Source organism: Lytechinus variegatus, chromosome 5 (assembly GCF_018143015.1).
Source record: "Lytechinus variegatus isolate NC3 chromosome 5, Lvar_3.0, whole genome shotgun sequence".
NCBI classification, from domain to species: Eukaryota; Metazoa; Echinodermata; class Echinoidea; order Temnopleuroida; family Toxopneustidae; genus Lytechinus; species Lytechinus variegatus.
In genome coordinates, this window is record NC_054744.1 from 10,883,291 (window position 1) to 10,910,721 (window position 27,431).

General features: G+C 36.4%; 1 protein-coding gene across 1 annotated transcript in view; it reads left to right on the forward strand.

Moving 5' to 3' along the window:
* LOC121415316 (leucine-rich repeat serine/threonine-protein kinase 1-like) overlaps window positions 1-27,431 on the forward strand; it is an 87,246-nt gene continuing 59,815 nt past the window's right edge. Inside the window, exons 1-2 of the mRNA XM_041608495.1 lie at window positions 1-456; window positions 23,597-23,913. Of these exons, the coding sequence (XP_041464429.1) occupies window positions 357-456; window positions 23,597-23,913 (417 nt within the window). The 5' untranslated portion in view covers window positions 1-356. The remainder of the gene's footprint in view (window positions 457-23,596; window positions 23,914-27,431) is intronic.

Consider the following 27,431-nt stretch of genomic DNA (forward strand, 5'->3'; position numbering starts at 1 on the left):
CTGATTTCCGTTTTCACATCTTCATAATTGGAACGGAAAACGAATTATCCATTATATAGTACATGTACCTTGATTGATAACAATGTCATGAAGCACGTGTAAGTGGGTACGTCCCGGAGGTCGAGGCGCGCGGAGCTGGAGTGACGTCGTTAGACTTGGAAGTTTCGAAACCGTAGACAATGTCAATGATAACTGAGTTGATATTTGGTTTTCCGTATTATATTGTAACCCAAAGTTGAATTCATATGACCATATTCATTGCAGCTGCAATGTGGCTTTAGTGAAACGGATCGAAGCGATTTTTGGGCCCGGTAAAATAATTCCAAGGATGACTTGACTCGCCACTGATTTTGACAATGGAGAAAACTGTGCTTGACGTCCATGATGCTGTACAGCAGACGACAATAGCAGTGGATCGGATAATGGATACACAAAATCAATACGATTCATGGCAAGGTATAGTATTTGTTATGCATTTTATTATGTTTACCAGAAAATAGATGCAAAGTAGGCATGCCGCAAAGTAGACAGTTTGTAATATTAAAGAAGCCAGTGATAATCTGAAACTAAGTATAAGTCAATTCATGTATTGAGTGTATGCAAGAATACTGAATAGACTCACTTTGCTTCTTGAAGTTTTATTCCACTAGCATCATGACTAGAAATTCCAACAATACATGATCTCTCCCTAAATCGTTATCGAAGTAAAAAACACAGTCTTCATCTTTCATGAAGGCTCAGTTTTGTGGAATGATATTCCCATCTCCCTTTAAATATCTTGCCTTGGTTCAAAATAAAATAATCATGGCAAATATCTTTTTTTTATCAAATGCAATCTATGAAATATTTATTCTCCACTTTATTATATTTTATTTGAATATGTTGCATATTTCATACATTAATCATATTTCCATTTTAATGGATCTTATGGATTTATTCAGTTTATTGCTTTATTTGTAATTAACTTTATAAGGATCATATCCAACAAGCCACTGAGATCTATTCTGTGACCCTTCTACCAAAGCTATTTGCCTGTTTATTAGTTGTATATATAAATTATCTTTAAATGTCTTGAATTGGATGTTAAAAAGATATAAAGGGGAAATCATATTTCACTAAAGATCCCATATTGATCTTAAAATTGGATGACTGAGAGGTAAATTAGGGAGCACCAAACAGATTGTGGCGTATCTAACTTTTGTCAGGGTGAACTTCCGGTCCCTTTTAAAGGACAAGTCGACACCAGAAAAATGTTGATTAAAGTAAATAGAGAAAAATTAAACGCTGAAAATTTCATCAAAAACTGATGTAAAATAGGAAAGTTATGACTTTTTAAAGTTTTTGCTTATTTTTAACAAAACAGTGATATGCACAAATGAGTGACATGCAAATGATGATGTCCCTAACTATTTCTTTTGATTATTTATCGTTTGAATTGTACAATATTTCATTTTTTACAGATTTGACAATAAGGACCAACTTGACTGAACCATATAGTATTAAACAATGCTACAATTCCACATGTTCAGGGAGGAATTAATTGCTTTTTCACTTGACAATGAAGAGAAAATTCGAATATTTCAATATAAATACAAAAGGAATAGTGAGTGGATGACGTCATAGTCTCCTCATTTGCATACCAGCCAGGATGTGCATTTAACTGTTAAATTTGTGAAATTAAGCAAAACTTTAAAATGTCATAACTTTCTTATTTTACATCAGATTTTCATTTGATGAAATTTTCAGTGTTATGCTTGTTGGATTCTTCTCTTTTTATTCAAATCAACTTTTAGTTGGGATGGACTTGTCCTTTAAAGCCATTCTCCTGCCAAGTGTTCCAGAAGTCAGGGATTTACAACAATGCAATGTAAAGCTGGCAGTGTGACCACGGATGTATTTGTGTGACACACTTGGCGAGTGCAAGCAATGCAATCACACAATGTCTCTTACTCTATTTTGCTATTTTATTAAGTTGATTCCGAGTCAATAGTCGGATATAAAACAAAAGTTTGAGCTCTTTAAAGTAACTATGCATAAAATGTCAATACTGTACATCACTACTAAAGTGATGTGTGAGTGGTGTGCACGGTTTTACAAGCCTATTTCTTCACTTTTTTTTTTCACATTTTCAATTTTTGTTCCAAGAATGTTATCAAAAAGGTAGATTTATTTACTGACAGTTTTCTGCTTATGTCTTTTTTACCAGCCCTACTTTATAGAAATACTGCACTTCTAAGAAAGTGACGGGTTTTTCATAGGCAAATAAAGTGAAAATGTGGGTCTTGACAAGTATATTGCATAGGCCTAAACTTTTTACTGTTTTTTTTGTATATTCTCAAATGTTCATAACTGACCCAGGACCAAAATCCAGTTAAAACCAATTAGAGCAAAACCAATTGAAACCAGTTGGCCAACTGGTTTCAATAGGGAAATTGGAACAACTGGTTCCAATTGAAAACCAGTTGCCAATTGGTTCCAGTTAAAACCAATTGGGCAACTGGAACCAGTTGGCAATTGGTTTCAATTGGTTTCCAATTGGTTCCAGTTGTTCCAATTTCCCTATTGAAACCAGTTGAATCCAATTGGAGGTAACTGGTTTCAATTGGTTCCAGTTGAAACCAATTGGAGGCAACTGGTTTCAACTGGAACCAGTTGAAACCAATTGATTTCCAACTGGATCCAATTGGAACTTCCAGTTGGAATGAACTTAATTAGTTACAAATTAATTAACACTTGCACTAACTATTGTTCATGTCAACACAGAAGCAGTGTTATGCCTGTACATACCAATGTAAAGGGCATTGATAAAATACAGACTTTCATATGTACATATTTATATGGAAGATCTTCAAATATATGTATTTTTATTTGATGCAATTTGGTAACAGTTAGTGGTGTACTAATTATCTTTTAATCTATTCTAATTATAATCTATAACATTTATGAACATGGTTTTCACTGCTAAGTATTCCAAACATTTATCTTAAAAAAGTGTGGTACTTCAAATTAACAAAAATCAACAGATATATTGTAAATTATGATGAATCTCATGAAAACATTAATTTGTGCACACTGGCAGAAAATATGCAAATTAACTGGTTTCAATTGGATCCAGTTGGGTAACTGGAAAATTTCCAATTGGAAACCAATTGGAAATCATTTCCAGTTACCCAACTGGATCCAGTTAGGATTTCCAGTTACCCAACTGGTTCCAGTTAGGAGAAGTTCCAGTTGCCCAACTGGTTCCAGTTAACTGGTTCCAGTTAGAAATTCCAGTTGCCCAACTGGTTCCAGTTAGGATTTCCAGTTGCCCAACTGGTTCCAGTTAGGATTTCCAGTTACCCAACTGGTTCCAGTTAGGATTTCCAGTTGCCCAACTGGTTCCAGTTAGGATTTCCAGTTGCCCAACTGGTTCCAGTTAGGATTTCCATTTACCCAACTGGTTCCAGTTAGGATTTCCAGTTGCCCAACTGGTTCCAGTTAGGATTTCCAGTTGCCCAACTGGTTCCAGTTAGGATTTCCAGTTGCCCAACTGGTTCCAGTTAGGATTTCCAGTTACCCAACTGGTTCCAGTTAGGATTTCCAGTTACCCAACTGGTTCCAATAAGGATTTCCAGTTGCCCAACTGGTTTCAACTGGAAATTGTTAAATTCCAGTTAAAACCAATTGAAACCAGTTGAAACCAATTGAAACCAATTGAAACCAGTTGGAAATCCAACTGGTTTCAATTGGATTTTGGTCCTGGGGATTACAATCAACTTGGATTATATGGTTGATGATCACCTGAATTTAATGGTTCAATTTACATTGTTTCTCTCTATAAATTTTATAATGCCAGCCAGTATAAAATGTCAATAATCATAACAAAATGACAGGTAAAAATGCATATACCCATCTACCATTGGTGGAATATTAAAGAAACATTAATTTTTAAAGGAAATTGGTTTTAGAAATCATTCCACCCCAAACAACAAATTTCTTTTAATATATAATGGAACACCAAACAAGCATAACACCATGCAAGAATTAAAACTTAGTTTTAGGTGTTTAAAATCTGTAACAAAGGTCAAGTCCACCCCAGCAACATATTGACCAATTTTCCTATAGTACTTTTGGTATATGTGTGACACCATCGGCTCTCAGTTTCATTTTCTTTTGCAGGGTACCTGCCAGCTCTGAAAGTGTTATGTTGTTACTTTTCTTATTTTTAATCTGGGTTTGATTGAATTTTTCAACAACATTGCTTTTGATTATGAAAATTACAGTTTCATTTTTTCCTTTTTTATACAATTTTATTTTCTATTTTAATATTTGAACTTGTGGGGGTATACTTGGCCTTTAAACTAAGATAAAAACAATGCTCTACTTTGCAAGTACATAGCTACATGTAAAGGATGTATGTAAAATGGGGGATGGAAATGAGGAAGGGTTTGATTTTTTTTTCTTTGAAAGGTAGTCCCGATGGTCAGGTCATAATATATCCTTCCTGAGTGTAGGCTATTTATGAGTGCTTTATCATCCATCTGTAGATACCGATCTTTCTTCTCTTGCCCCTCCTTTTACCCGCACTGTTATTGAAAAGAATTACTTTTCACACTGCATTTCCTTAACCCCATACTATCCTTAACCCCGGACTATCCTTTACCCCATAATATCTTTTTCCGATTCACACTCTTTCTTAACCCCATGCTATCTGCTCAGCCGGGGTTTAAAGAGAAATTCCAGTAGTTGCAGTAAACACTGATTTCATGAGAAAGTCTGTAAAACAAGGCTTAATTGTCAGTGTATCATCGAGGATCTAGATCTGGTACAGTTACATTAACTGAACTTTGTGAATCTTGAAATCTACGCTGAAAAATGTTCACACCGAAGATCCCCAACACAGATAAGCGCACGTGGGACAATGTATAATTATTGCTTAGAGCGTCGGGCCCGTCGCTCTACCCGAATCCTGTGCTTATTTGCTGATTTCTCAGCAATTACACAATTCTTCCAGAATCCTTTGGCACATGCTTTTTATTTATACAAACAGACACTTTGGTGGTCATTTCATTGGATTCTGTACGAACTCATTTTGATATCGTTACCAAAACTAGCATTTACCTTTAATGCCTTAACCCCGGACTATCTATCAGCTCATGAATATTGATGATTTTACCAAACAGAGCTTGATTAACATGCATTCCACTTCTGTGATTGGCTAATGCTTAGCCCCTCTTTCCTTAGACCTGTTTCGTTTTCACACTGCATCTCTTAGCACCGCAATTGTGCTAGCACCACAATAAGCTGGCTATAACCCAGCTTTTTTGCATGGCCAGATAGTACCGTACTATTTACCGTGCTAGCCCACTTTGCTAAAACGTAGTGTGAAAACAAAGTAGGCTAAGCTTAACCCCGGGAAACTGGTGGGGCTAAGACCCCCCCCCCTTAGCCCCACCAATTTCCCGGGGTTAAGGAAAAAAAGTGCAGTGTGAAAAGCATACATACTCCCACAATGCTCTTTCCGAGAAAGTTTTTATTTTGTACAGTATATTCACAGTTTAAAGGTCAAGTCCACCCCAGAAAAATGTAGTTTTGAATAAATTGAGAAAAATCAAACTAGCATAAGGCTGAACATTTCATCAAAATCGGATGTAAAATAGGAAAGTTACATGACATTTCAAAGTTTTGCTTATTTTCCACAATACATTCATGCACAACTCATTGACATGCAAATTATGAGACAGAAGATTATGTCCCTCACTCACTATTTCTTTTGTTTTTTATTGTTTGAATTTATTTTTATACAATATTTCACATTTTACAGATTTGACAATAAGGACCAACTTGACTGATCCATATAGTATTTGAAAGCTAATTCCACCTGTCCAGGCAGGAATTAATCATTGTTTCACTTGACAATGAGGAAACAATCAGAATATTTCATATAATAAAATACAAAAGAAATAGTGAGTGGATGACATCATCAGTCTCATTTGCATACCGACCAGTATGTGCATATAACTTTTTTGTGAAATTAAGCAAAACTTTAAAATGTAATTACTTTCTTCCAGGTATTTTACATCTGATTTTGATAAAATTTTTATTTTTTTTGCTTTTTTGGTTTTTTTCTTTTTATTCAAATCAACTTTTTGTTGTGGTGGACTTTAGAAGTGGAGGAAAGATTGAAAAGTAATATTTTTCCTCTCTGTTTTAGAGTTACATGTTACTAGTTGAAATGTCCACACTCAATAGGTGGTTTCAGACCGCCTCGAAGTTCGCCAGTTCCAGGTATTCTCTGATCGGGAAATTTACCCCGATCAGAAAATACCAGGTATTTTGGTAATGTGAAAGCAAACTACGCGTTATTTCACCGAAAGAAAATACCCGCTAAATAGTAGGTACTTGGCGAAATTACGAGAAATTTCGCGGGGATTTTTCTTTTCCAAGATCGTAGGTATTTTGGCATTGTGAAAGCAATTTACGGGAACTTATAGCCCAGCGTGTCGTTGGGCGCGGAAGCTGACGGTGGCTGCTGGGCTAGTGATTTTGAATCTTGCGCCTTGACTGCTTATCAGACCATAATGCGCCGTGCTTTCAACTTCAGGAACTTACCTCGAAAGGGTATGTTTGAATGCAGGAGTAATTAATGGGTATTTTTTAGCCTAAAAAAGTTCTCGTAATTTAACGGGGATTCTTGTGATTGAGGCGGTTTGAAACCACCAAATAATCCAGTATGAGTATGACCTAAAATAATTGTTGGTCTGCTGTACACCAGATGAAATATTTATTAGGGTCTGTCAGTCAGTATTTTATTATGGTATTAAGAGCTTCTATGGTGTGTTTATGCTTCCATTGCGAGGACAGAATCAGCGTTTTCAAACGTCATTTCAAATCGCCGATCGTAAATGTGGTTCTGGGAGTGCTGTGTATGCTTAACTTTTCAGAGGCGAAATCACAAACTCCAGCTGACTTCGCTTCGTAAGTTTTGTATAGCAGGAAAGCGAGGTCAAATTGGGAGCGCCCTTTTTCTAAAGTTTTTTTTTATTGTTATGGGGAAGGCACGTCGACTGTTATTAAAACATCCAACAATTTCCGATATTTTAGTCATTGCATGGAGCTACTTGACATTGCCATATAATTTCCAACATGGTGAGGATAATAGTGAGGTAAAATAAAGAACATTAAAGTAAACATAATAAAATAATAGAACATCTATTTGTTTTTGGTACAGAGGCATCCGGCAATATAATAGTGAGGTAATAGTGAGGTAAAATAAAGAACATTAAAGTAAACATTTGTTTATGGTACTGGGGCATCTGGCATATCTCCTCATTATGACTCATGTTCCAGGGTTGTTTTTTTTGTAAATCCCTCAATATTCATCGTGATTATTAATTGGAAGAGTAGTGATAGTACTTACATGTAAATCAATTATCACACATGCAAATATAACAAGGGAGATGAGAGGTAATTCCGTGGAGGTAACATGCTACCATGGAGCAGTGAGACTGTATTTGCCCACGGATTTTCATCTCACCGGAAGCATATAAATGACGTCATTTAAACACGTTTACGATCGTGGTTTTGTTTATACTTTCCCAGAAAGCCTGATTCTGGTCAAATGACGTTTACAAACGCACCTATATGTGAGTTTACGATCGGCGTTTTGAAACGTCGTTTAAATGAAAGTATAGCAGGGACGCAACCATTTTTTGGACTAATCACTTATGGAAACGCTGATTCTGGCCTGAAAAGTGGAAGCATAAATATGGCCTTAATCTGCATTTATATGGAGATCTGTAGAGGCACAAACATCTTCAGCTCACAATTCGGATGATGTTCCACTGCAATATTTGCCTTTTAAAAAATCTTTATCAGCGGAAAAGATGAAAATTTGGGTCAGTCTACACATTTAAATATGAAAGTCAGTAGGCTTTATTAGGGTTGTTCAGGTTCTGGCAAACAATTCTTGTAGTCGATTTGACAGTCCCATAGGCTCAATACACCAACCTAGAAATGTTCTTTCCGATGAAGTTTTTTTTCTTGACTCATGTTCCTATGGGGTCCTAGAACAAATTTAACTTGGTTGCCCTAATTTGCCGTTTGGGCAATTTAGCTAATTTGCATAAATCCAAACTGGCCCCTAGATGCCATCTTAAAAACCTGATTGAGTGCCTTTGGAATTTTGATTCATGATTTTCCCCCCAATCTGAAAAATGGATCAGTTTCAGTTCACATGACCAAGATGAAAGGTCATTTATGGTCGTGATGGGGGTATTATTGAATTGGCATTTTGGGGTTGAAAATAATACAAGTCTTAAGAGATGGGAATAACACAAGCTCAATCATACACTTCAAACAGAAGAAAATGGAGAGGAGAAGATGGAACTTATTATGAAGACACAGGAACAAAATTGAACTTAAAGAGAAATTCCAGTAGTTGCAGTAAACGCTGATTTCATGAGAAAGTCTGTAAAACCAGGCTTAATTGTCAGAATATCATCGAGAATCTAGATCTGGTACAGTTACATGAACTAAACTTAGTGAAATCTTGAAATCTACGCTGAAAAACGTTCACACTGAAGATCACCAACACAGATAGGCACACGTGGGACAGTGTATTATTATTGCGGGAATAAAGACCCGACGGAAGTGACAGAATCCGCGCTTATTTTGCTTATTTCTCAGCAATTACACAATTTCTTCCAGAATCCTTTGGCACATACTTTTTATTCATACAAACAGACACTTGGGTGGTCATTATATTAGATTCTGTAAAAAGTCATTTTGAGATCGTTACCAAAACTGGAATTTATCTTTAACTCGATGAAGTCTGGTAGTGCACTGATTTATTTGCTGGACTTCCTTGCCTCAGTAAAACTCATACAAAATTAGCATATATTCAAATTACACAAAATCAACCAATGTAAATAAAGAGATTGAAGAAGCCAACTGAAAGTGGAAAAGTCTAGTTCATAAAAAAAATAACCAATAAGAGATAAAGGATGGAGATGAATAAGATATTGGGATGATTACATAATAAGAATGTTGAACAAAAGAATCAGATCGATGTGGAAATGTAATGAAAGAACACATCTGAATAGGAAAGGAATGACAGCTAAGAGAAGCAGGTTGAAAGTCAAAATATGTAAATCAGGGCCGTCGCCAGGGGGGGGGGGGGTGCGGAGGGTGCGAACGCACCCCCCTTCAGAACCCCCCCCCCAAAAAAAAAAAAAAAACGGGAGGGGGGTAGGGATACTTGAGGGCTCTTTTGAAAAAGATCTGGCCGGCGGGCTATATAACTGCATGAAATTGAGTTAATACGTTGTTTTTTGTGTTTTTGTGTTTTTTTTTCATAAAAAGCACCCCCCCTAGAAAAAAGCTGGTGACGGCCCTGTAAATGGATGACAACAGAAGCATGAAGAATGTAAACGAGCTGAACTAGACACCAAAGCTTGGACTATAAATAACTATAAAAGGAAACCAAATGTCAAAATAACAGTCCTACAGCGTCATAACTTAGAAAGTTAATGGATCTAAACATACATGTACATGTAGACATACATGTAGGGTAATCAGACAAATATGAATGATTATTTTGTATACGTCTTAGGTCACTCACATATCATGGTCAAATGTCATGTTGGGTATAAAATGGACTTAGTATTTTAGTATAATATGAGTGTTTTCTTTTGTGAATAATTATTCAATTGCTGTCTTCAAAGTCAGCACTGCTGCTATATTGAATCACATAATGCAGGCAAGACAGCCAGAGGCGTTCCACTTGTTTATATTTTGATATTGAAAAATAATTTACGGAAGTTTTAATTTGAGAAGAAGATATACATCCAGTAAACAATTATTGCAAATATGAAATGTGCGCTTTTTGAGGTTTAGACCCCAAACGGGACATTCTATTAACTTTTTGTAAAAATAAAAAAGGATGGATGTCTTAATTGCTAAGGAAATGATGCGAGCGAGAAGCGCGAGCTGAAAATATGTGTTATTCCAGTATGATAACCAGACATTTTAAGCACGCTTTTAAATAAAGAGGATATAAATTGAATAAAAAATAAGTGGGGATTATTTACAACATCAATTAGCTCTTTTAAAGGTCAAGTCCACCCCAGAAAAATGTTGATTTGAATGAATAGAGAAAATCAACTAGCATAGCATAACATACTGCTTCTGAAAAGAAAATATTGAATATTTTTTTCTATCTTGCAAACATTTTGGCTTCAGTAAATAAATTTTTTGATACCACACTTGAACTGAATTGTGTGCAGTGATATAATTGAGTAACATAATTGGACAATGTTAACAATTAATTTCCGTAGCACTGATGTAGGCCTACAATGCTTGAGTTAATCCGGTCAGTACTTCAAATTGACACAACAGTGACTTGCCTTTTTTTTCTGTTGCCACTTTCTCATACATGGTACTTTTACAATATGCATCTTTCAACCCATTCTGTATTCTTCATTTTTATGATTTTTTCCCATCAATTGGGGCATTTTTCTGAAAATGACCCTGTGACACCATTGAATAATTTTAAGTTTACACAGATGTTTGCAAAATCCTTTTTTTTTCAATGCTCCATTTTAATGCTGATAACTTAAAGTTAAACACCAGATTTTGACGAAGAAAAAAGGTTTCAGTGTCGTACTTCTTTTATTCATATTGATTTATTAAAATCAACTAGATGTACCTTCAAAGCAATCTGTAATACCATGTAGTAAAATATGAACTTCTTCTGAATAATCATTTGTTTTATAAATGCATACAACAACATATAGGTCTACTGTTTGGTAACACTGCATCTTCATTGTTTAGATATCTTGGACTACTTGAATCATGTTATGTTCAGGGGGTTAATTTCCTGAATTGAAGTTCATTGGTTGTTAAACTCTTGCTTTGAAGTTTTAAACTTTCTTTTAATAATAGTTCACCTCAGATTTTGATGAAAATGTTATAAGTAATTTTACTAATATCATGTTTTACCACCTTTATTATTTAGATTAACTATGCTTTATACCTCGGTCACATTTGCTATACTGCTTCCGTACAGCGAGTCATAAACAGTAGTTTCCTTCATTTCATTCACACCACCCATATGTAGCTGGTACAAAAAATGTTAAAATGGCTGTTTTCGACTTGCCGTAGAGCAATTGTGGCTGAGGTATTAGGGTAGAGTTGGCCATCAAAGCAGTCTTTGATCATTGTATCAACTTCTTCAGCATGTATAAATTGAACAAAACTTTTTTTCTGTTCGCCAGAACTGCACATGGCTATTGAACCCTATTTCTGAGACTAACCTTGAGAAGTTCTGTTACCAAAAAAAATGTGCGCTTGACTTGAATCGAGGGGGTCAAAGTTCTCTGGGATTCCCCATTTCCTTAAAAAGATTTGTTTACTTTTTCCCTGGAAAACATACAACTGTAGCATTTATTATTCTTGCACATTTAAACATGAGAGTTTGATGACATTTTGTTATTGTCATTGCTTTCAGAGCAGTCTTAAATCAGTCTAGACAGAGGGTTTTCTTGTCTTGTAAGATTGGTATATTTGTTTTATATTAATGCTTAACCCAGCGGAGGAATACAGGATGGCGAAGAAGGGTGAATTCGCACTCACTACGGCCAAAATCGACTCTAATTTTTTCAAAATGGAATTCTTTTGGGCGACCACCTTTTTCCCAAGATCTGCCACTTTTAATATTTAAGAACATTTGGAAAATCAAAATGATGCTTTTGCAATATAATTGCTTTGTGAGAAAAAAAACCCAAACAACTTAAAATGAGAGAAACACCCGCACATGTTTGGTGGTACGGGACGTGCCGCTTTGATGACCCCTTTTTCAGACCTAATTTTCAGTTCTCTAGATACCTGAATGACAAAAGTTCAGTTCAGAAGCCGCTCACCCCAGTTGCAATACCCCAATTACGAGATATCTCAGTTCCCCAGCCCTGCCAAAATTGTCAAGTGCGAGCACAGCATCATGCGAGAGATGCACATACGGCTTCGCAATGCCCTACATATTAACTAGTAGTCGCTCCATCCATGGCTAGTGCATGCACCGTGGTATGTTGCAACGTACCTACAGTGCCGCGATCCCGTTCCGTAGACCCTGTTGTTCACACCGCGCGGTGTATATTTAGTTCCGGAGACCCTGTACTTCACCATTTTACTCAGTACCTTAAACCCCCATTTTAGAGTTTTGTGAGGCACACCCCCATCCAAAAATAATTTGAGTGCCCACCCCCCCCCCCCCCCCCCCGGAGAAACAGTGCTCAGTGAAAATTCAGCAATTAAACTAATGTGGCAGGAAAAATAACCACTGAAATGTAAACATTGATTTCCTATCATAATTCAGGCATTCTAAGTACTGGAATAAAATCTTGCTTAGTGTGTCAAAGTTCTCTGGGATTCCTGATTTCCTTGTAATCATTTGTGTACTTTTTTCAAGAACATCCTTGTGTCTTTTGTTTTCAGAGTTGTAATTTGTTTAATGTTTTTACAGATCTCATATCGATCAGTGGAGTAATGCAATCCTAGCAGTGGGCTAGGGGTCTAATACAACACAATTCTCCAAATATTTGGGGCATCCCCAAAATCAATGTTTGTTATCAATCTTATGCTGTAACATAGAGTACAAATTCTTATTGCTGTGCTGTCAAAAGAGAATAAATTCTATAATAAAGTATCAAAATTTACTCTTGTGATGTTAATGGCTCATTCATAAAATTTGCTAGTGAGCAATGTAAGTATTAATTCCCCGGTGGGGTCACTCAATATGACTTGGGGACCGCATGACCGTTACCAAAATCGCGGGAAAAGGGGTCAATTTCACGGAACGTCCGCGGACAGAACACTCCTCGAAGTAGTGAAAATAGGGGTGCTCACCGTCCTCGATCTGATGGAAATAGGGGTCAGGAAAAAGGGGAGAACGATTACGGGAAGTAAAATCCGTCGCCGAGTCACCAGCCGCAGAGGGCGCGCGCATCATGCTCTGTATCTTTATATGGACAACTCTACATTCATTTTTACAAAGAATTCTACTTTTCCTATTTTTCAAGAAAAAGTTCTTTTGGATTATTGTATCAGTATGACTTGGCTCTTGGTCATCTTTAAGGACTGAGCACTCTGACGCCTGTGTTGCAATTTCCTCTAATGAGGAAAGTGTGTTAAATGCCCTTTCCTTGAAATACGGTAAATAGGGGTAAATTTGCGAAATGGGCAAAAGTGTCCTTACAATCTTATAATTAGGGGTGTTTCAAGGTACCATTTTACCGCAATTTTGTCCTTGTTTTGCGTGAAAATAGGGGGGTAAATTTCACAAAATGTCCTTGAAATTGACTGCAATAGAGGGTCACTTGCATTTGTGGTAACGGTCATACGTGTCCCCCTCTGCGGCTGAGTGACCCCACCGGGAGCAATGTAAGTATTAATTCCCCTATTGGAGGTGTCATGGTCTCCATTAACATCTTTGAGTAGATCTATTAAACAGTATTTAGTCTCATTTTGCAAGTTATCTTTGTAAAAAAATGTTGCTTGTTTAAATTTTTTTTTTGGGGGGGTTAGGTTCAATTATATTAATTATAATCAGGGTCCCTGCATCGCATGGGGACATGGGAAACACGCTCCACAATTGCTATTAATTGATTCCATAGAAAAATTAGTTTGATCACAGGTACGTTTGATGACTATTTTCGATTGCTTTCCGTCACAATGATAAAAGAACATCCCCAGTTACAGTGGTAAAAAAATTCAGCACGATGGAAATTACTCATTTAAAATATGATTGATTACATAATGATATTTCTACAGACATGCATGTCATATACCTAATTGTATCCCCCGAACAGAGTTCGGAGGATACTATTGATTTGGCCTATTCCCGCCCCCGCCGCAGAGATTTCCTATCAGCTGCATTTCTTCTTTGCTCATCTTCAAATTTGGCATGAAGGTTGAGTATGGTAGTGAAGCCACCTATTGATTTTGGTGTGGGTGGAGACATCATTGCCATGGTAACAAGAGTTTTTGTGGAAATAGCAGAGATGTCCTTGTGAGCGCTGTACCAGCTACATTACTTCTCCAAACATCTTCAAATGTGGCATGAAGGTCCATTATCGTAAGGCAAAGCCACCTTTTGATTTTAGTGTGGGCGGAGACATTCTATATTGTGTATCGTTAACTCGCTCATTTCTGTTTTGCACTTACTGAATTATGAGGCAAAAGATACGCTTGCCACCCCAACATTTTCATTGGTGGGGTGATCGGGTGAATATATCGATAGAGTATGAGTTGTAAATTTGATTTCATGTCACCATTGTCCCTCAATTTGATCATGACGTCATCAAAATGGCATCGGAAGTCAAAATATCCATTTTCCTTGTTATGACGTCATAATAATTATGCAAATTAGGCTTTAACTCTGTGAATATTGGTCAATTTTCGCCCAATCTTGGATATGATGTAGCTTAGGTCTTACTCTTTCTGAATTATAGTCTTTATTTTTCATTTTGATAAACGATCATCCTGAAAAATTGCAAATGATAAACTCATAAAGGCATGTCATTTTTCCTCATTTTGCGTGTAATCTCTATGGGACATGACTTTTTCTCAAAACTAGATTCGACATTCCTCTATTTCGTGAGCCATATCTCCATTTTTGTCTCACCTGCGAAGCAAAGTGAGACTATAGGCGCCGCTTTTCCGACGGCGGCGGCGTCAACATCAAATCTTAACCTGAGGTTAAGTTTTTGAAATGACGTCATAACTTAGAAAGTATATGGACCTAGTTAATAAAACTTGGCCATAAGGTTAATCAAGTATTACTGAACATCCTATTAGAGTTTCATGTCACATGACCAAGGTCAAAGGTCATTTAGGGTCAATGAACTTAGACCATGTTGGAGGATTCAACATCGAAATCTTAACCTGAGGTTAAGTTTTTGAAATGTCATCATAACTTAGAAAATATATGGACCTAGTTCATGAAACTTGGACATAAGATTAATCAAGTATCACTGAACATTTTGCACGAGTTTCACGTCACATGACCAAGGTCAAAGGTCATTTAGGGTCAATGAACTTTGGCCGAATTGGGGATATCTGTTGAATTCCCATCATAACTTTGAAAGTTTATGGATCTGATTCATGAAACTTGGACATAATAGTAATCAAGCATCACTGAAAATTTTGTGCAAGTTTCAGGTCTCATGATTAAGGTCAAAGGTCATTTAGGGTCAATGAACTTTGGCCGAATCGGGGGTGTCTGTTGAATTACCATCATAACTTTGAAAGTTTATTGGTCTAGTTCATTAAACTTGGACATTAGAGTAATCAAGTATCACTGAACATCCTGTGCACATTTCAGGTCACATGACCAAGGTCAAAGGTCAATGAACTTTGGCCGAATTGGGTGTATCTGTTGAATTACCATCATAACTTTGACATTTTATGGATCTGATTCATGAAACTTGTTTGTATAAGAGTAATCAAGTATCACTAAACATCCTGTTCGAGTTTCAGGTCACATGATCAAGGTCAAAGGTCATGTAAGGTCAATGAACTTTGGCCATGTTGGGGTTTTTTGTTGAATAACCATCATATCTTTGTAAGTTTATTGGTCTAGTTCATAAAAAGTGGACATAAGAGTAACCATGTATCACTGAACATCTTGTGCGAGTCAGAGTAGTATTCAAAGTCAGCACTGCTGCTATATTGAACCGCGTGATGCAGGTGAGACGGCCAGAGGCATTCCACTTGTTTCTTGTCAGTTTCCCCTGAGCTTTTAGTATGTTGTAGCTCAGATTCTAAGCTTTCAGTAGTGTCCCCTCCATTTTTTCATCAGATGCAGGGATCATGCCCGTTTTTCACTTGCAAAATTGGTATTGTAATTTTCAAAATTGCTTACGTGTAATCTCTATGGGGAATATCATGGCTCAATGGATAATGCACTTGACTTGCGTTCTCGGGGGCGCAGGTTTGAGTCCTTGGATAAACAAGATGATTATTTTTCCATTTTTTTTTCTTTTTACCACCTCTTACATGATCCTTTATGACAATTAAAAGGTATAAAAGTTAAAATTTAGCAAGATAAAACAGATTACAATTTTTTTTTTTTCATATCACATGTATTTTGCATGTAATCTCTATGGGACATGACTTTTTCTCAAAACTAGATTCTACATTCCTCTACTTCTTGGGCCATTTCTCCATTTTTTCTAGTCAGTTTTTCCTGAGCTTTTAGTATGTTGTACCTGAGATTCTAAGCTTTTGAACACATTCCCTCCATTTTTTGATCAGATGCCGAGATCATGCCTGTTTTTCGCTTGTAAAATTGGATTTGTAATTCTCAAATTTGCTTACGTGTAATCTCTATGGGAACATGTAATCTATGTTGGGAATATTGTGGCTGAATGGATAACGCACTTGACTGGCGTCCTTGGGGTCCCAGGTCCGAATCCTGGGGTGAACAAGACAATTTTTTTCTTTCTTCTTTCTTTTCTTTTTTTCATTTACCACCTCGTACATGATCCTTTATGACAATTAAAAGGCATAAAAGTTAAAATTTAGCATGATAAAACAGATTATAATTACTTTTTTTTTCATATCACTTGTATTGTCATAAATTAAATAGACCTTTTTCACAGTGCTTTATCATCTCCCATCTTTCACAAGTATTCTATCAATAATGAACATTCAGTTGTCATCATGATGGCGAGAATAAGGACAGACCACCTAATTTGTCCACATGACAAATTAAAATCTAGTTTCTGTTGAAAATGAGAGAAGGATCACTGAAATGAAAAGGATTTTTCAGATAAAAATAAATTCCACAGGTCTGTAATTAAAGAGCATGTGCACACCCCAGTTGTGCTATTAACTCAATGCCGAAGCAATTATGTAGCCAATGCACTGACAGTGTTTGTTTGATGAATGTAATAATGATAGATAATTTATAGAGCACAGAAACTATCCAACAAAAATATATTCTACGGCCCTGAGTAAGAGCCTCTTATATACTTGTGAATAGTAATTAGATGTGTTTTAAGTTTTGATTGATTAAGAATGAATTAATAACACTGATTCATTCTGACTCCCCCAATTATGAGTTTCAATTTCTGTATTATGACATTTATCTTTGTAGCACTTATGACGTGCCAAATTATCGAGTTCCCTATGGCTGTATAGCTCCAGCCGCTTAAGGCCCTTGGTGCATAAAATCCTGCGGGGTCCCCCCGCAGGATTTTATGGAGATTAACCTGAGACGCAGTACAATGTGGATAAATGTCTTGCTGAAGGAAAACATGCGTGTATAAAAACAATTTATATATGTTAAAGGACAAGTCCACCCCAACAAAAACTTGATTTTAATAAAACAAGAAAAATTCAACAAGCATAACACTGAAAATTTAATCAAAATCGGATGTAAAAAAAGAAAGTTATGGCATTTTAAAGATTCGCTTCATTTCACAAATTATATGCACATCTGGGTCGGTATGCAAATGAGGAACTGATGACATCACTCACTATTTCTTTTGTAATTTATTATATGAAATATGAAATATTTTTATTTTCTCGTCATTGTCATGTGAAATGAAGTTTCATTCCTCCCTGAACACGTGGAATTCCATTATTTTAACATTTTGTGCTTCAGGCAAGGAGGTCCTAATCGTCAAATTCGTAAAAATTGAAATATTGTATAATTCAAACAATAAATAACAAAAGAAATAGTGAGCGACATCATCTACTCTCTCATTTGGATGTAACTGGCTCGTTCACATAACTATTTATGTCATCTTTCTTATTTTACATCCAATTTTGATGAAATTTTCAGCATTGTGCTTGTCTGATTTTTCTCTATTGATTCAAATCAACTTTTATCTGGGGTGGACTTTAACTTTAAGGCAACCTGAGCTTGATAGCACTGTATTTAACTTTCTGCATAAAAATAGAAAGATCTTTTTAATCCACCTAATTTGATATTTTGATGACTTTAAGTGGGTACACCATTCTAAGATCACTTTCCTGTATTTCAAAGAGAATATGTTTTATGAAATTATATCATTATTAAAAGTGCCAAGTAATGATGCTGCCAATCAGTACCCAAAACTCCAAAATGTTATATGACTTCAACACCTCCACTGTCAACAGCATTGCAGTTACCTGCCATGTATATTAAGGTTTCTCCATCAATGGTATCACGTGCTTAAAAGATTCCCCATAGACTTGTGTTGAAATGGTACTTTTGAAAAAAAATCATAAAACTTGGGGTTGGGATTATTTGCAAAAAAGCACGCTATTTTACAAATCATCCCGCTAATTCGCAGGTGCAGACGCACTCACGATTATTTGTTCACGGCGTCAGACCATCATGCATCGATTTATTCACGGCGTCAGACCATCATGCATCGACTTATTCACGGCGTCAGACCATCATGCATTGATGCCTCGCTCGAGAAGGAATCGCTCTTCTTGCGATGTTGAAAACGGGGTTTCTTGAATCTCGAGATTAAACGCGAAGAGGGCCGATCGGGCTAAAATCTCGAGATTGAGTAAACTTGGGATGGTGCAGCACTGCCTTATGGGTTGGCAGCGAACAGGCAAATTTATAACTTTTGGGTCATCATCCCGGGGGGGCCACTTACATTGACGAGTGGATACCATGTGCGACCAAAAAAACACGTAAAAAGGATGTCCTTTTCACGATAGGGCACGTTACATACGTAACGTGAAAAGGGTGTCAAAATCACAAAAATAATGAAAAAAGGGTATCTATTTCGCAAGGAAAATTACGTGTTTAGGGTCGAATTTGCGGGGATGTAAAACAAAATTAAAATGTTTTATAAAGGATGTCCTTTTTGCCCAAACACTACGTGTTTAGAGTCCTATTTGCGCGAGGTGTAGAAGGTGGGGTCGTACTAAACCAAATAAGGTAAAGCCCACGACCGAAGGACCCGTAACAATAAAACATTCCTGTACTTGTTAAGGGGTTCATTTCAGGGAATATAGAGTATCGTTTTGTTTCCAAAACTTGTTTAGGGTAGGGTTTCACACGCCAATACTTATTGGCTCGGTGTAAAAACGGCAGAGGTAAAAATGGCAGAGGTAATAATGGCAGAGGTAAAAATGGCAGAGGTAAAAATGGCAGAGGTAATAATGGCAGAGGTAAAAATGGCAGAGGTAATAATGGCAGAGGTAAAAATGGCAGAGGTAAAAATGGCAAAGGTAAAAATGGCAGAGGTAAAAATGGCAAAGGTAAAAATGGCAGAGGTAAAAATGGCAGAGGTAATAATGGCAGAGGTAAAAATGGCAGAGGTAAAAATGGCAGAGGTCATAATGGTATAGGTAAAAAGAGTCTTCAACCCCCATGAAAAAAAAAATCAAAAAGCCCCCGCATGTAAGCCCTACATAGATTAACTAAGAAAGGTTTTAAGAAAATAAAAATAATGGAAAGGGTGACATTCTTAAAATCATAGATAGATCGTCTACACCAAATTGATAATCTTTTGGCTAGAATATCCTATTTTTTCTGGACTCTCATGGCCTTCTCATGTCAAATCGCTGTATTAGTATTCAATTTGAAGCACACTCTTGATCGCAATTGAACTTAATTCATTACAGGGGAAGTTTAAAAGTCATTGTAGAATAGCAGAAAAAAATAAAAAGATAATGGTGAGGGTTTTACGAAATCAATCAAAGATTTAAAAAGCTATTCTTTTATATTTCAATGGTGACGTCATTTGCGAGCAGCTTTCCCATATTTGGTGTATAGAAAATATTAATGAAATGTAATTTTCTAGAAAAATCCCCCCAAAACAATTTATCTTCAGTTTATATCAAGCGACAAATCATTTCACTGACGCTCCTGAAATATTTTTAAAGCAATTATGAACCATTTTTTAGTGCATAAAATGTCATGGGGCAGCTTCCCATATATGACGTCAAACCCTTTGGGAACCTGGCATCCACTTGGACTAGCTGCATTGAGGTATTGCTCTATAAAGACTGAACAATAATTGTATCATTTACATTTAACGTATCACATTAATCAGGGGCAGATCCAGGATTTTCCAAGGGGGGGCACATTTTCCTGAAAAATGACATGCAAAAAAGTTTTCCGCCTACTAACTCGTAAACAAAATAAATAGCAAGCAGAAAAGGGTCTCGCTTTAAAAAGGGGGCACACTTGAGTTAGCATATTTGCTAAGATTTTAATAATTACTTCTCAAGGGGGGGGGGGGGCCACGGGCCAGCTGTGCCCCATGGATCAGCCAGTGACATCACTCACTGGCGGATCTATTCATCATGATCCATCATGATATGGAAATTAAAAAAATACTTTTATTACAGAATGTTCAGTTATTTTTTTAAATCCAGTTTAAATTATGAAAGTAGTTCGACGTAGACCCGAACTTGTTCGTTTCAGAGGGTTAGTGGCTGCACACATTGGTGTTTACATTTTAAAAATCGTTGGGTTTGTATGTAAAGCATTGTTCTGTTTACGAGCTTAAGATCCTTTCATCATGCAGTCACTAATGAAATCATTTTGGCAAGAAAATGATTGAGTTTAGATCTTAAATGATGAATAAACAACATAATATTTAATCAGTTTTTATAGCCCATTTCGTCGACAAGAATCCGGTCATGGATGATAATCATAATGTAGCCTATCTTTATCATTTTTACCTCTGCCATTTTTACCTTTGCCATTTTTACCTCTGCCATTTTACCTCTGCCATTTTTACCTTTGCCATTTTTACCTCTGCCATTTTTACCTCTGCCATTTTTACCTCTGCCATTTTTACCTTTGCCATTTTTACCTTTGCCATTATTACCTCCGCCATTATTACCTCTGCCATTATTACCTCTGCCATTTTTACCTCTGCCATTTTTACCTGGCACCTACTTATTAAGGGATGCATTTTCAGAATATGGAAATTACGTGTTTAGGGTGCTTTTTGAGACCCCGTGGTCGCGCATGGTATCCACTCGTGAATGGAAGTGGCCCCCCCGGGGTCATCATCATGCGCAGGCTATGCACAGCCAGCATGTAGTGCTTGCGTAAAGATGCTTAAAAAATGAAAACTGTGATATGCAGAGCAAGAATTCTGTGAAAATGGTCTAAATTTCCCAAACAAACCTGCAGCCAGTTTACCTCCTAGACCCTGGTAAACAGCATAATTTTAAGCAAAGTTGGCCAAGCCGCGTCAGTCAGCGCACCATTGCATGCATTACATGCACTAGTGCGCTCAGCAGATTTCAACTTTTTCCAATGAGGCTTTGTGATTTCTGGCCTGTCAGCTACAACCGATGGGTCATTGGGTGACACAATATATTGTGAAGCCACCGAATTGCCATTCATGTTAGACCACCTTAACATTAATTCAAAGTCCTATGTCATACTCCCATTTCTTTTACCAGTTTACATACTGAAATTCAATTTTTCAATTCAATTCAATTCTTTTGTTTCATTTCTATTCAAACCATAATCAAAGTAATATAAAGTAATGCAAATCAAGTACAATTTTACAGAAGGGCATTCTTACTTCATAAAACAAACAAATAAAAATAGTATAATAAATGGAAATGAGGGGGATCCAATAAAAAGCAAAGCTTGTAAAGTGTGGATCCCCCTTGGAAATGAAGAAAGTATAGTAGACTTATTCTTATGCGTACATGTATTTATTACAGGAAAGAAAAAGAGAACAAAAGAAATCATATTGATGCAAACATAATTACTAAACAAATGCAAAGCTTTTCACACAAAGAGCATCAAGGATTACATTTGATTGAAAATTATCAATGTTATTCTATTAATAATTTTATTTCTAAATCAGATATCTACACTTTTTTCTAATATTGAGTACCTCCTTTATACAAAGTTTGTGTGATATAGGTGTACCCTGTACAATGAATCAGATTTCTTTTCCATAAATACCTCAGTCTGATCTGAATCTGAATTATAATTTCAGACCAGTTTCCATCTTGATATTTATTGCCAAGTTATTTTCAATTTTCTTGAGGGGTTCAATGAACGTTTGAAGGGTTATCTTATCTTTACATTCTCAGGAAACCTCTTCAATCAGCATACAGGAAACATCTATATGCATGGAGATAATAATTGAATAATCCACCAAAAATTCTCCTGGCACTTGACTCCAAGAAAGCACTTCTACAAATAAATAAACTTGTACATTATAAAGAATGATTTGAATGAGTTAATACCAATAGAGTTCAAAACAAATATACATGTACCTTGATTTTAGGGGTTGGTCGCTTTGGAGTACATGACTTCAGATTTTTCTTAGATCTCAAATAGATTGCAGAGAGTTACAATTCAAATTCTGTGTCTTAGGCATGTGTGTTGCAATTATGGTGTACCTCAGGGTTTGATCTTTGAACCATAATTTTTCAGTTTGAAAAAAAACTTTGAATGCAGCTCTGCATGCTTTCAGGTATTGTCAGATCTCTTTATGGAGATGATACACCATTTTTACGCTCATTTTTTATCCTCATGATGACATACATGTAAACGGAAAATCAAATGATTCGTTTGAGCTTTTTTACCCTTGATTCATATTCATTTGCATCATCTAGTCTATATATTATTAACTTTGCATAGCATCTAAAAGTTGTTAGATATTGTTCTCGGCAACTTCTGTGAAACAGTTTTGTCTACATTACAAAATGCTTGAACAAGATGGAGCTGCATGTATACAACTTGCATAGATAGAGTTATTTGGTGTCCCTTGCTAATCATAGGTTTCCTCAATAACCTGTATGAATTACTTCCTATAGATGCCGTGCAGTGAAAACATCAGCCAATATCCTGTTTAAGCCAGAGATTATAATCATGTATCTGAAGCTAATTACAGACCTTCTGGATGCTTCAGTTTTACACCTCTTTAGAATTCGAAAGCTTTCTGGATGACCATGCAAGAACACCATGCTTTCTTTTCAAATGAACATTGTTATTATTCTATTGAGATTTGCCATTGATTATACATGATCATTTTGCCGTGTAGTGAGATGTACTATTACTTAAAACTTATTTTCACATCTGTTATGAGGAGATCTTTGATCCAAGTTTTTGAAGGAGAATAAAATCAAACTATCAATACGTCATGTAATCAGAATAATCAAGGGATTGTTAAAATTGTGAAGAAAAAGTGAACAAGGAATAAAATAATGAAAATTTAACAAATTTTAACATCGAACGTGTAGGCTTACTCATAAATTATGTAATATGATTATGCTCCAATTAGGTTTAGGTTTTTCCTTTTTACATGCCCGTCTGTAGAACGGGACGTATTGTAGTATCACGCTCGGTGTCTGTCCGTCACTCAATGGAAATGCCCCCCCCCACCCCAACATAGAGGTGGTCGGCATGGATTCTTCAGATAATGTGAAGTGATATTAGTGGTGGTGCTGTGAACGGAACCCCAGCTCACGGTTTGTTATGCCATTCTCTATTCCTGAATTTGATTCCAGTTGTTTTTTCCTGAATAGTTGGTATTAATGTCTTTTGAAGCTCATTTCTTTAGATTAATCTCATGCACTCATATCTTCATGGGAGTATTGTTAATCTTGTTTCCTGTTTCAGATGTTTACCGGGCACTTCTAGAAATACTTGAGCAGCATCGGGACCCTGTTAAAGCAGCATACAGCTTCATGCAGACGCTTCCTGAGGACGACGTGCAAGACAAGCTCTTCCCCTTCTACAGTCAATCTTCACGTCGTATTGAACTACAGAGGGCAGCATTGGTAAGCCAGTCATTAAAGGAAATGCCCGGCAGATCTGACCAAGAGGAGCTGTATTCTCGGTTCGGTTTCCTTCATGCGACTTGTCGGAAGGGAGATGTTGATGCTGCTCTTATGTTGATGTGCTGGGGCATAGAACCACACTGTAAGAATACAGAGGTAAGACATGTACATGCGGCCTTGTATACCTGAAGCCTGTTGCATAAAACTTTTTACCTGAGAAAACTCTGGTAAAAACTGAAAACTAAGGTTAGTCTGATTTCCGCCATTGACTTTAGCACAGGGCAAAAACTCCAGTAAAAACAACCTGAGTTTTCTCAGGTAAAAAGTTTTATGCAACCGTTGCAACGGGCCCCTGGTGGGTGTTTCATAAAGCTGTTTGTAAGTAAAGAGCGACTTTAAGGATGACTGGTGATCCTTTCTTGTGGTGAATGGTATACACCAAAATGTTCATTGGCGATGGTTCAACTTGTAAGAAAGGTTCACCAGTCGTTCTTAAAGTAGACAACCGAAGAATCAAAAGTATCTTATAATGACTTTTTGGTCATCATTGTAAAGGGGAAGTATTACTAATCAGATATATAACTTCACCTTTTAAAATAGTGATTAGAGTTTGCAGAAATCAGCTCTCAAAAATGACTTATTTTCATGGCATATTTCTGCCTTCGTCCGTCCTCTGGCGAGCTCCAGCTGAGTGACGTCACACCACGAGCAGTGAGCAGCTGAGCTGACAGCAGCCCATTGAAGACGATCTTTCCAATCAGCGTTTTTTGCTCTTAGAATAGTTTATTCCTCTCAAGATTGGTCTTATTACATAGATAAAAGTTTGAATTTTCTGAACAGTAAAATGAAATGCACATTTAACATATTTTGGTAACCGATATTTAGCTTAGAAAAAATTATTTGTTTTCAAGAAATATACGTGAATAAACAAAGCATATTTTCACTTAGAAATCATGCTTGCACCACATTGATATTATTATCAATATAAAGCATAGACATTCGTCTTCACAACTGAATAAAAATTATGAAATTTAATTACGTAGCAAGTTCAGGAACCACAAAAAAACACGGCAATATATGATCGCGAAATGATTGGAATTGCAGTTGGATTGCCGAAGCACTGCGAGGCAACAGCAGCGAACGCACTTTGTTCGTTATGAACAAGTTGTAAAGAAAGACATGGTCTGTGGACAAATCTGTTCGCACGAAGTTTTTTTATGAGTGCGGGGATCCTGGTTCGAAACTCTTTGATTTTTTTTGGGTTCTGGATTTTTTTTAAATTATGTTCCTTCCCCATTCCTATCAGCTCTTTTTTCTCTTTTTATTTTCATGTGAGATTCTATTCAGTCCTGTATTTATTAAATCTTACTTCTTAATTGCTGCTTTTGATTTTCAAGTTCTTGATTAGATTCTCTACTTATATTATTTGGGCAGCGACGCACTCACTCACTGACTGGAGTGGAGCAACACAATGACGACTGCAGTGGACAAAATTGGTCTTTACAGTCCACAATTCAATAAAAACGGGCAAAGGAACACAGTTCTGATTCACGTTTGGTCTGAAGTTGTCGAAAACAGAAATTGAATATCACATTACATGAAGAAAACGGTAAATTCGGAAGATATTGAACAGGTCAGTAAGGTGATTCAGTGCATGATGCACAGAGAGATGATGAGCACGTCGATTGTGTGACGTCATTATTCTCGACCGTTTTCGGCTGCGTGATTGTCGGTCTGGGGGGCTGAGAAGGGTGTCTAATAATTTCATTTCTTGCATTTCCACGACATCTATAAGACTTTTTAGTGACATATTTGTGTATAAAAAGACAATACCTTTCCATCCATATATAATTTGTCTATAATCATCACTTTCGTGAAATTTTCTTCGTGTGTCTACTTTAAAGTCGCTCTTAATTTACGAACAGCTTTATAAAACTGCCCCCTGTAGCATCATGTGTAATATGATTGGATAAAAGTAGATATCCAATAATACTATACAGGAAATTCATCTTCACTTCTGCCCCCCCCCAAAAAAAGAAAATAATTAATAAAGAAATGATTATATAAATTGATAAATAAATAAGTGAAATGATGATATCAAGGCAAACAATACAATGTAGGGTAGAGAGAATTCAAACAAGTAGCACAAGTTTTATCCAAGTTGGAAAAGTATTAAAAGTATGCTGAAATATTGAAAATATGCTTTGAATGATCAAATTAAAGGTAAATGCCAGTTTTGGTAACGATATCAAAATGAGTTCGTACAGAATCCAATGAAATGACCACCAAAGTGTCTGTTTGTGTAAATAAAGAATATGTGCCAAAGGATTCTGGAAGAAATTGTGTAATTGCTGAGAAATTAGCAAATAAGCGCAGGATTTGGGTCAAGCGTCAGGCACGACATTCAAAGCAATAATAATACACTGTCCCACGTGCGCTTATCTGTGTTGGTGATCTTCAGTGTGAATATTTTTCAGCGTAGATTTCAAGATTTCACAAAGTTCAGTTTTTGTGACTGTACCAGATCTAGATCCTCGATGATATACTGACAATTAAGCCTGGTTTTACAGACTTTTTCATGAAATCAGTGTTTACTGCAACTACTGGCATTTCTCTTTAAAATTATGGTTTTGTACTGGAAAATCTGTGTTTCAAATCAAATGACAATCAGAATACAAATTGTTATTGTGGAACGGAGGGGGGGGGGGTGCATAAATTGAAATCTGGCTACCCCCCTTCCAATAAGCTTAATGTATTTTATTAGGTCATCCACATCATAAGATGTGGGGGGGGGTGCATAAATTGAAATCCGGCTACCCCCCCCCCCCCACTTCCAATAAGCTTAATGTATTTTATTAGGTCATCCACATCATAAGATGTGGGGGGTGCATAAATTGAAATCCGGCTACCCCCCCCCCCCCACTTCCAATAAGCTTAATGTATTTTATTAGGTCATCCACATCATAAGATGTGAGGGGGGTGCATAAATTGAAATCCGGCTACCCCCCCCCCCCCCACTTCCAATAAGCTTAATGTATTTTATTAGATCATCCACATCATAAGATATTCACTCACAGTGTTTTGAACACCAGTCAATCTAAACCTACATGTACATGTATTTCAAAAGTATTTGATATTGAAAATGAAATGGGTTCCAGCTAAAGTATAGTGTTGTAGTTGAAGTTTATTGCTATTGTTGGGGAATGCCATCATATTTGTCAATTTCATGTAATGCAAGGGCGTATCCAGGATTTTCCAAATGCTGGCATTATGTATGGGGAAATTTTGACATCCCCCCCAAAAAAAAAGTCTTCACTACTAAACAGGTCATTTGATCCAAGAAAAATTTAACAAGGAAAAAAAATCATCACTGCCAAAATTAGGTCATTTCTTCCATGAACAATTTATAAAGCAAAAAAAAGCCAGGTCCTCACTTGCCCATGCATTACATATTGCACTATAACATGTATTGTATGGTGTTTAAAGGCGACCACACACCTTACGATTGGTCTGCGACCCGATTTTGGAATAAAACATAGTAGAATTTGATGCTATTATTGAAACATAGAATATCTTACTGTGTAATGTTCTAAATCATCGCATAATACCTATGATATATGACAATGCTTTAATCCTTCTTAGAATAAGAGCAAATTTAATATGCCGTCATAGCA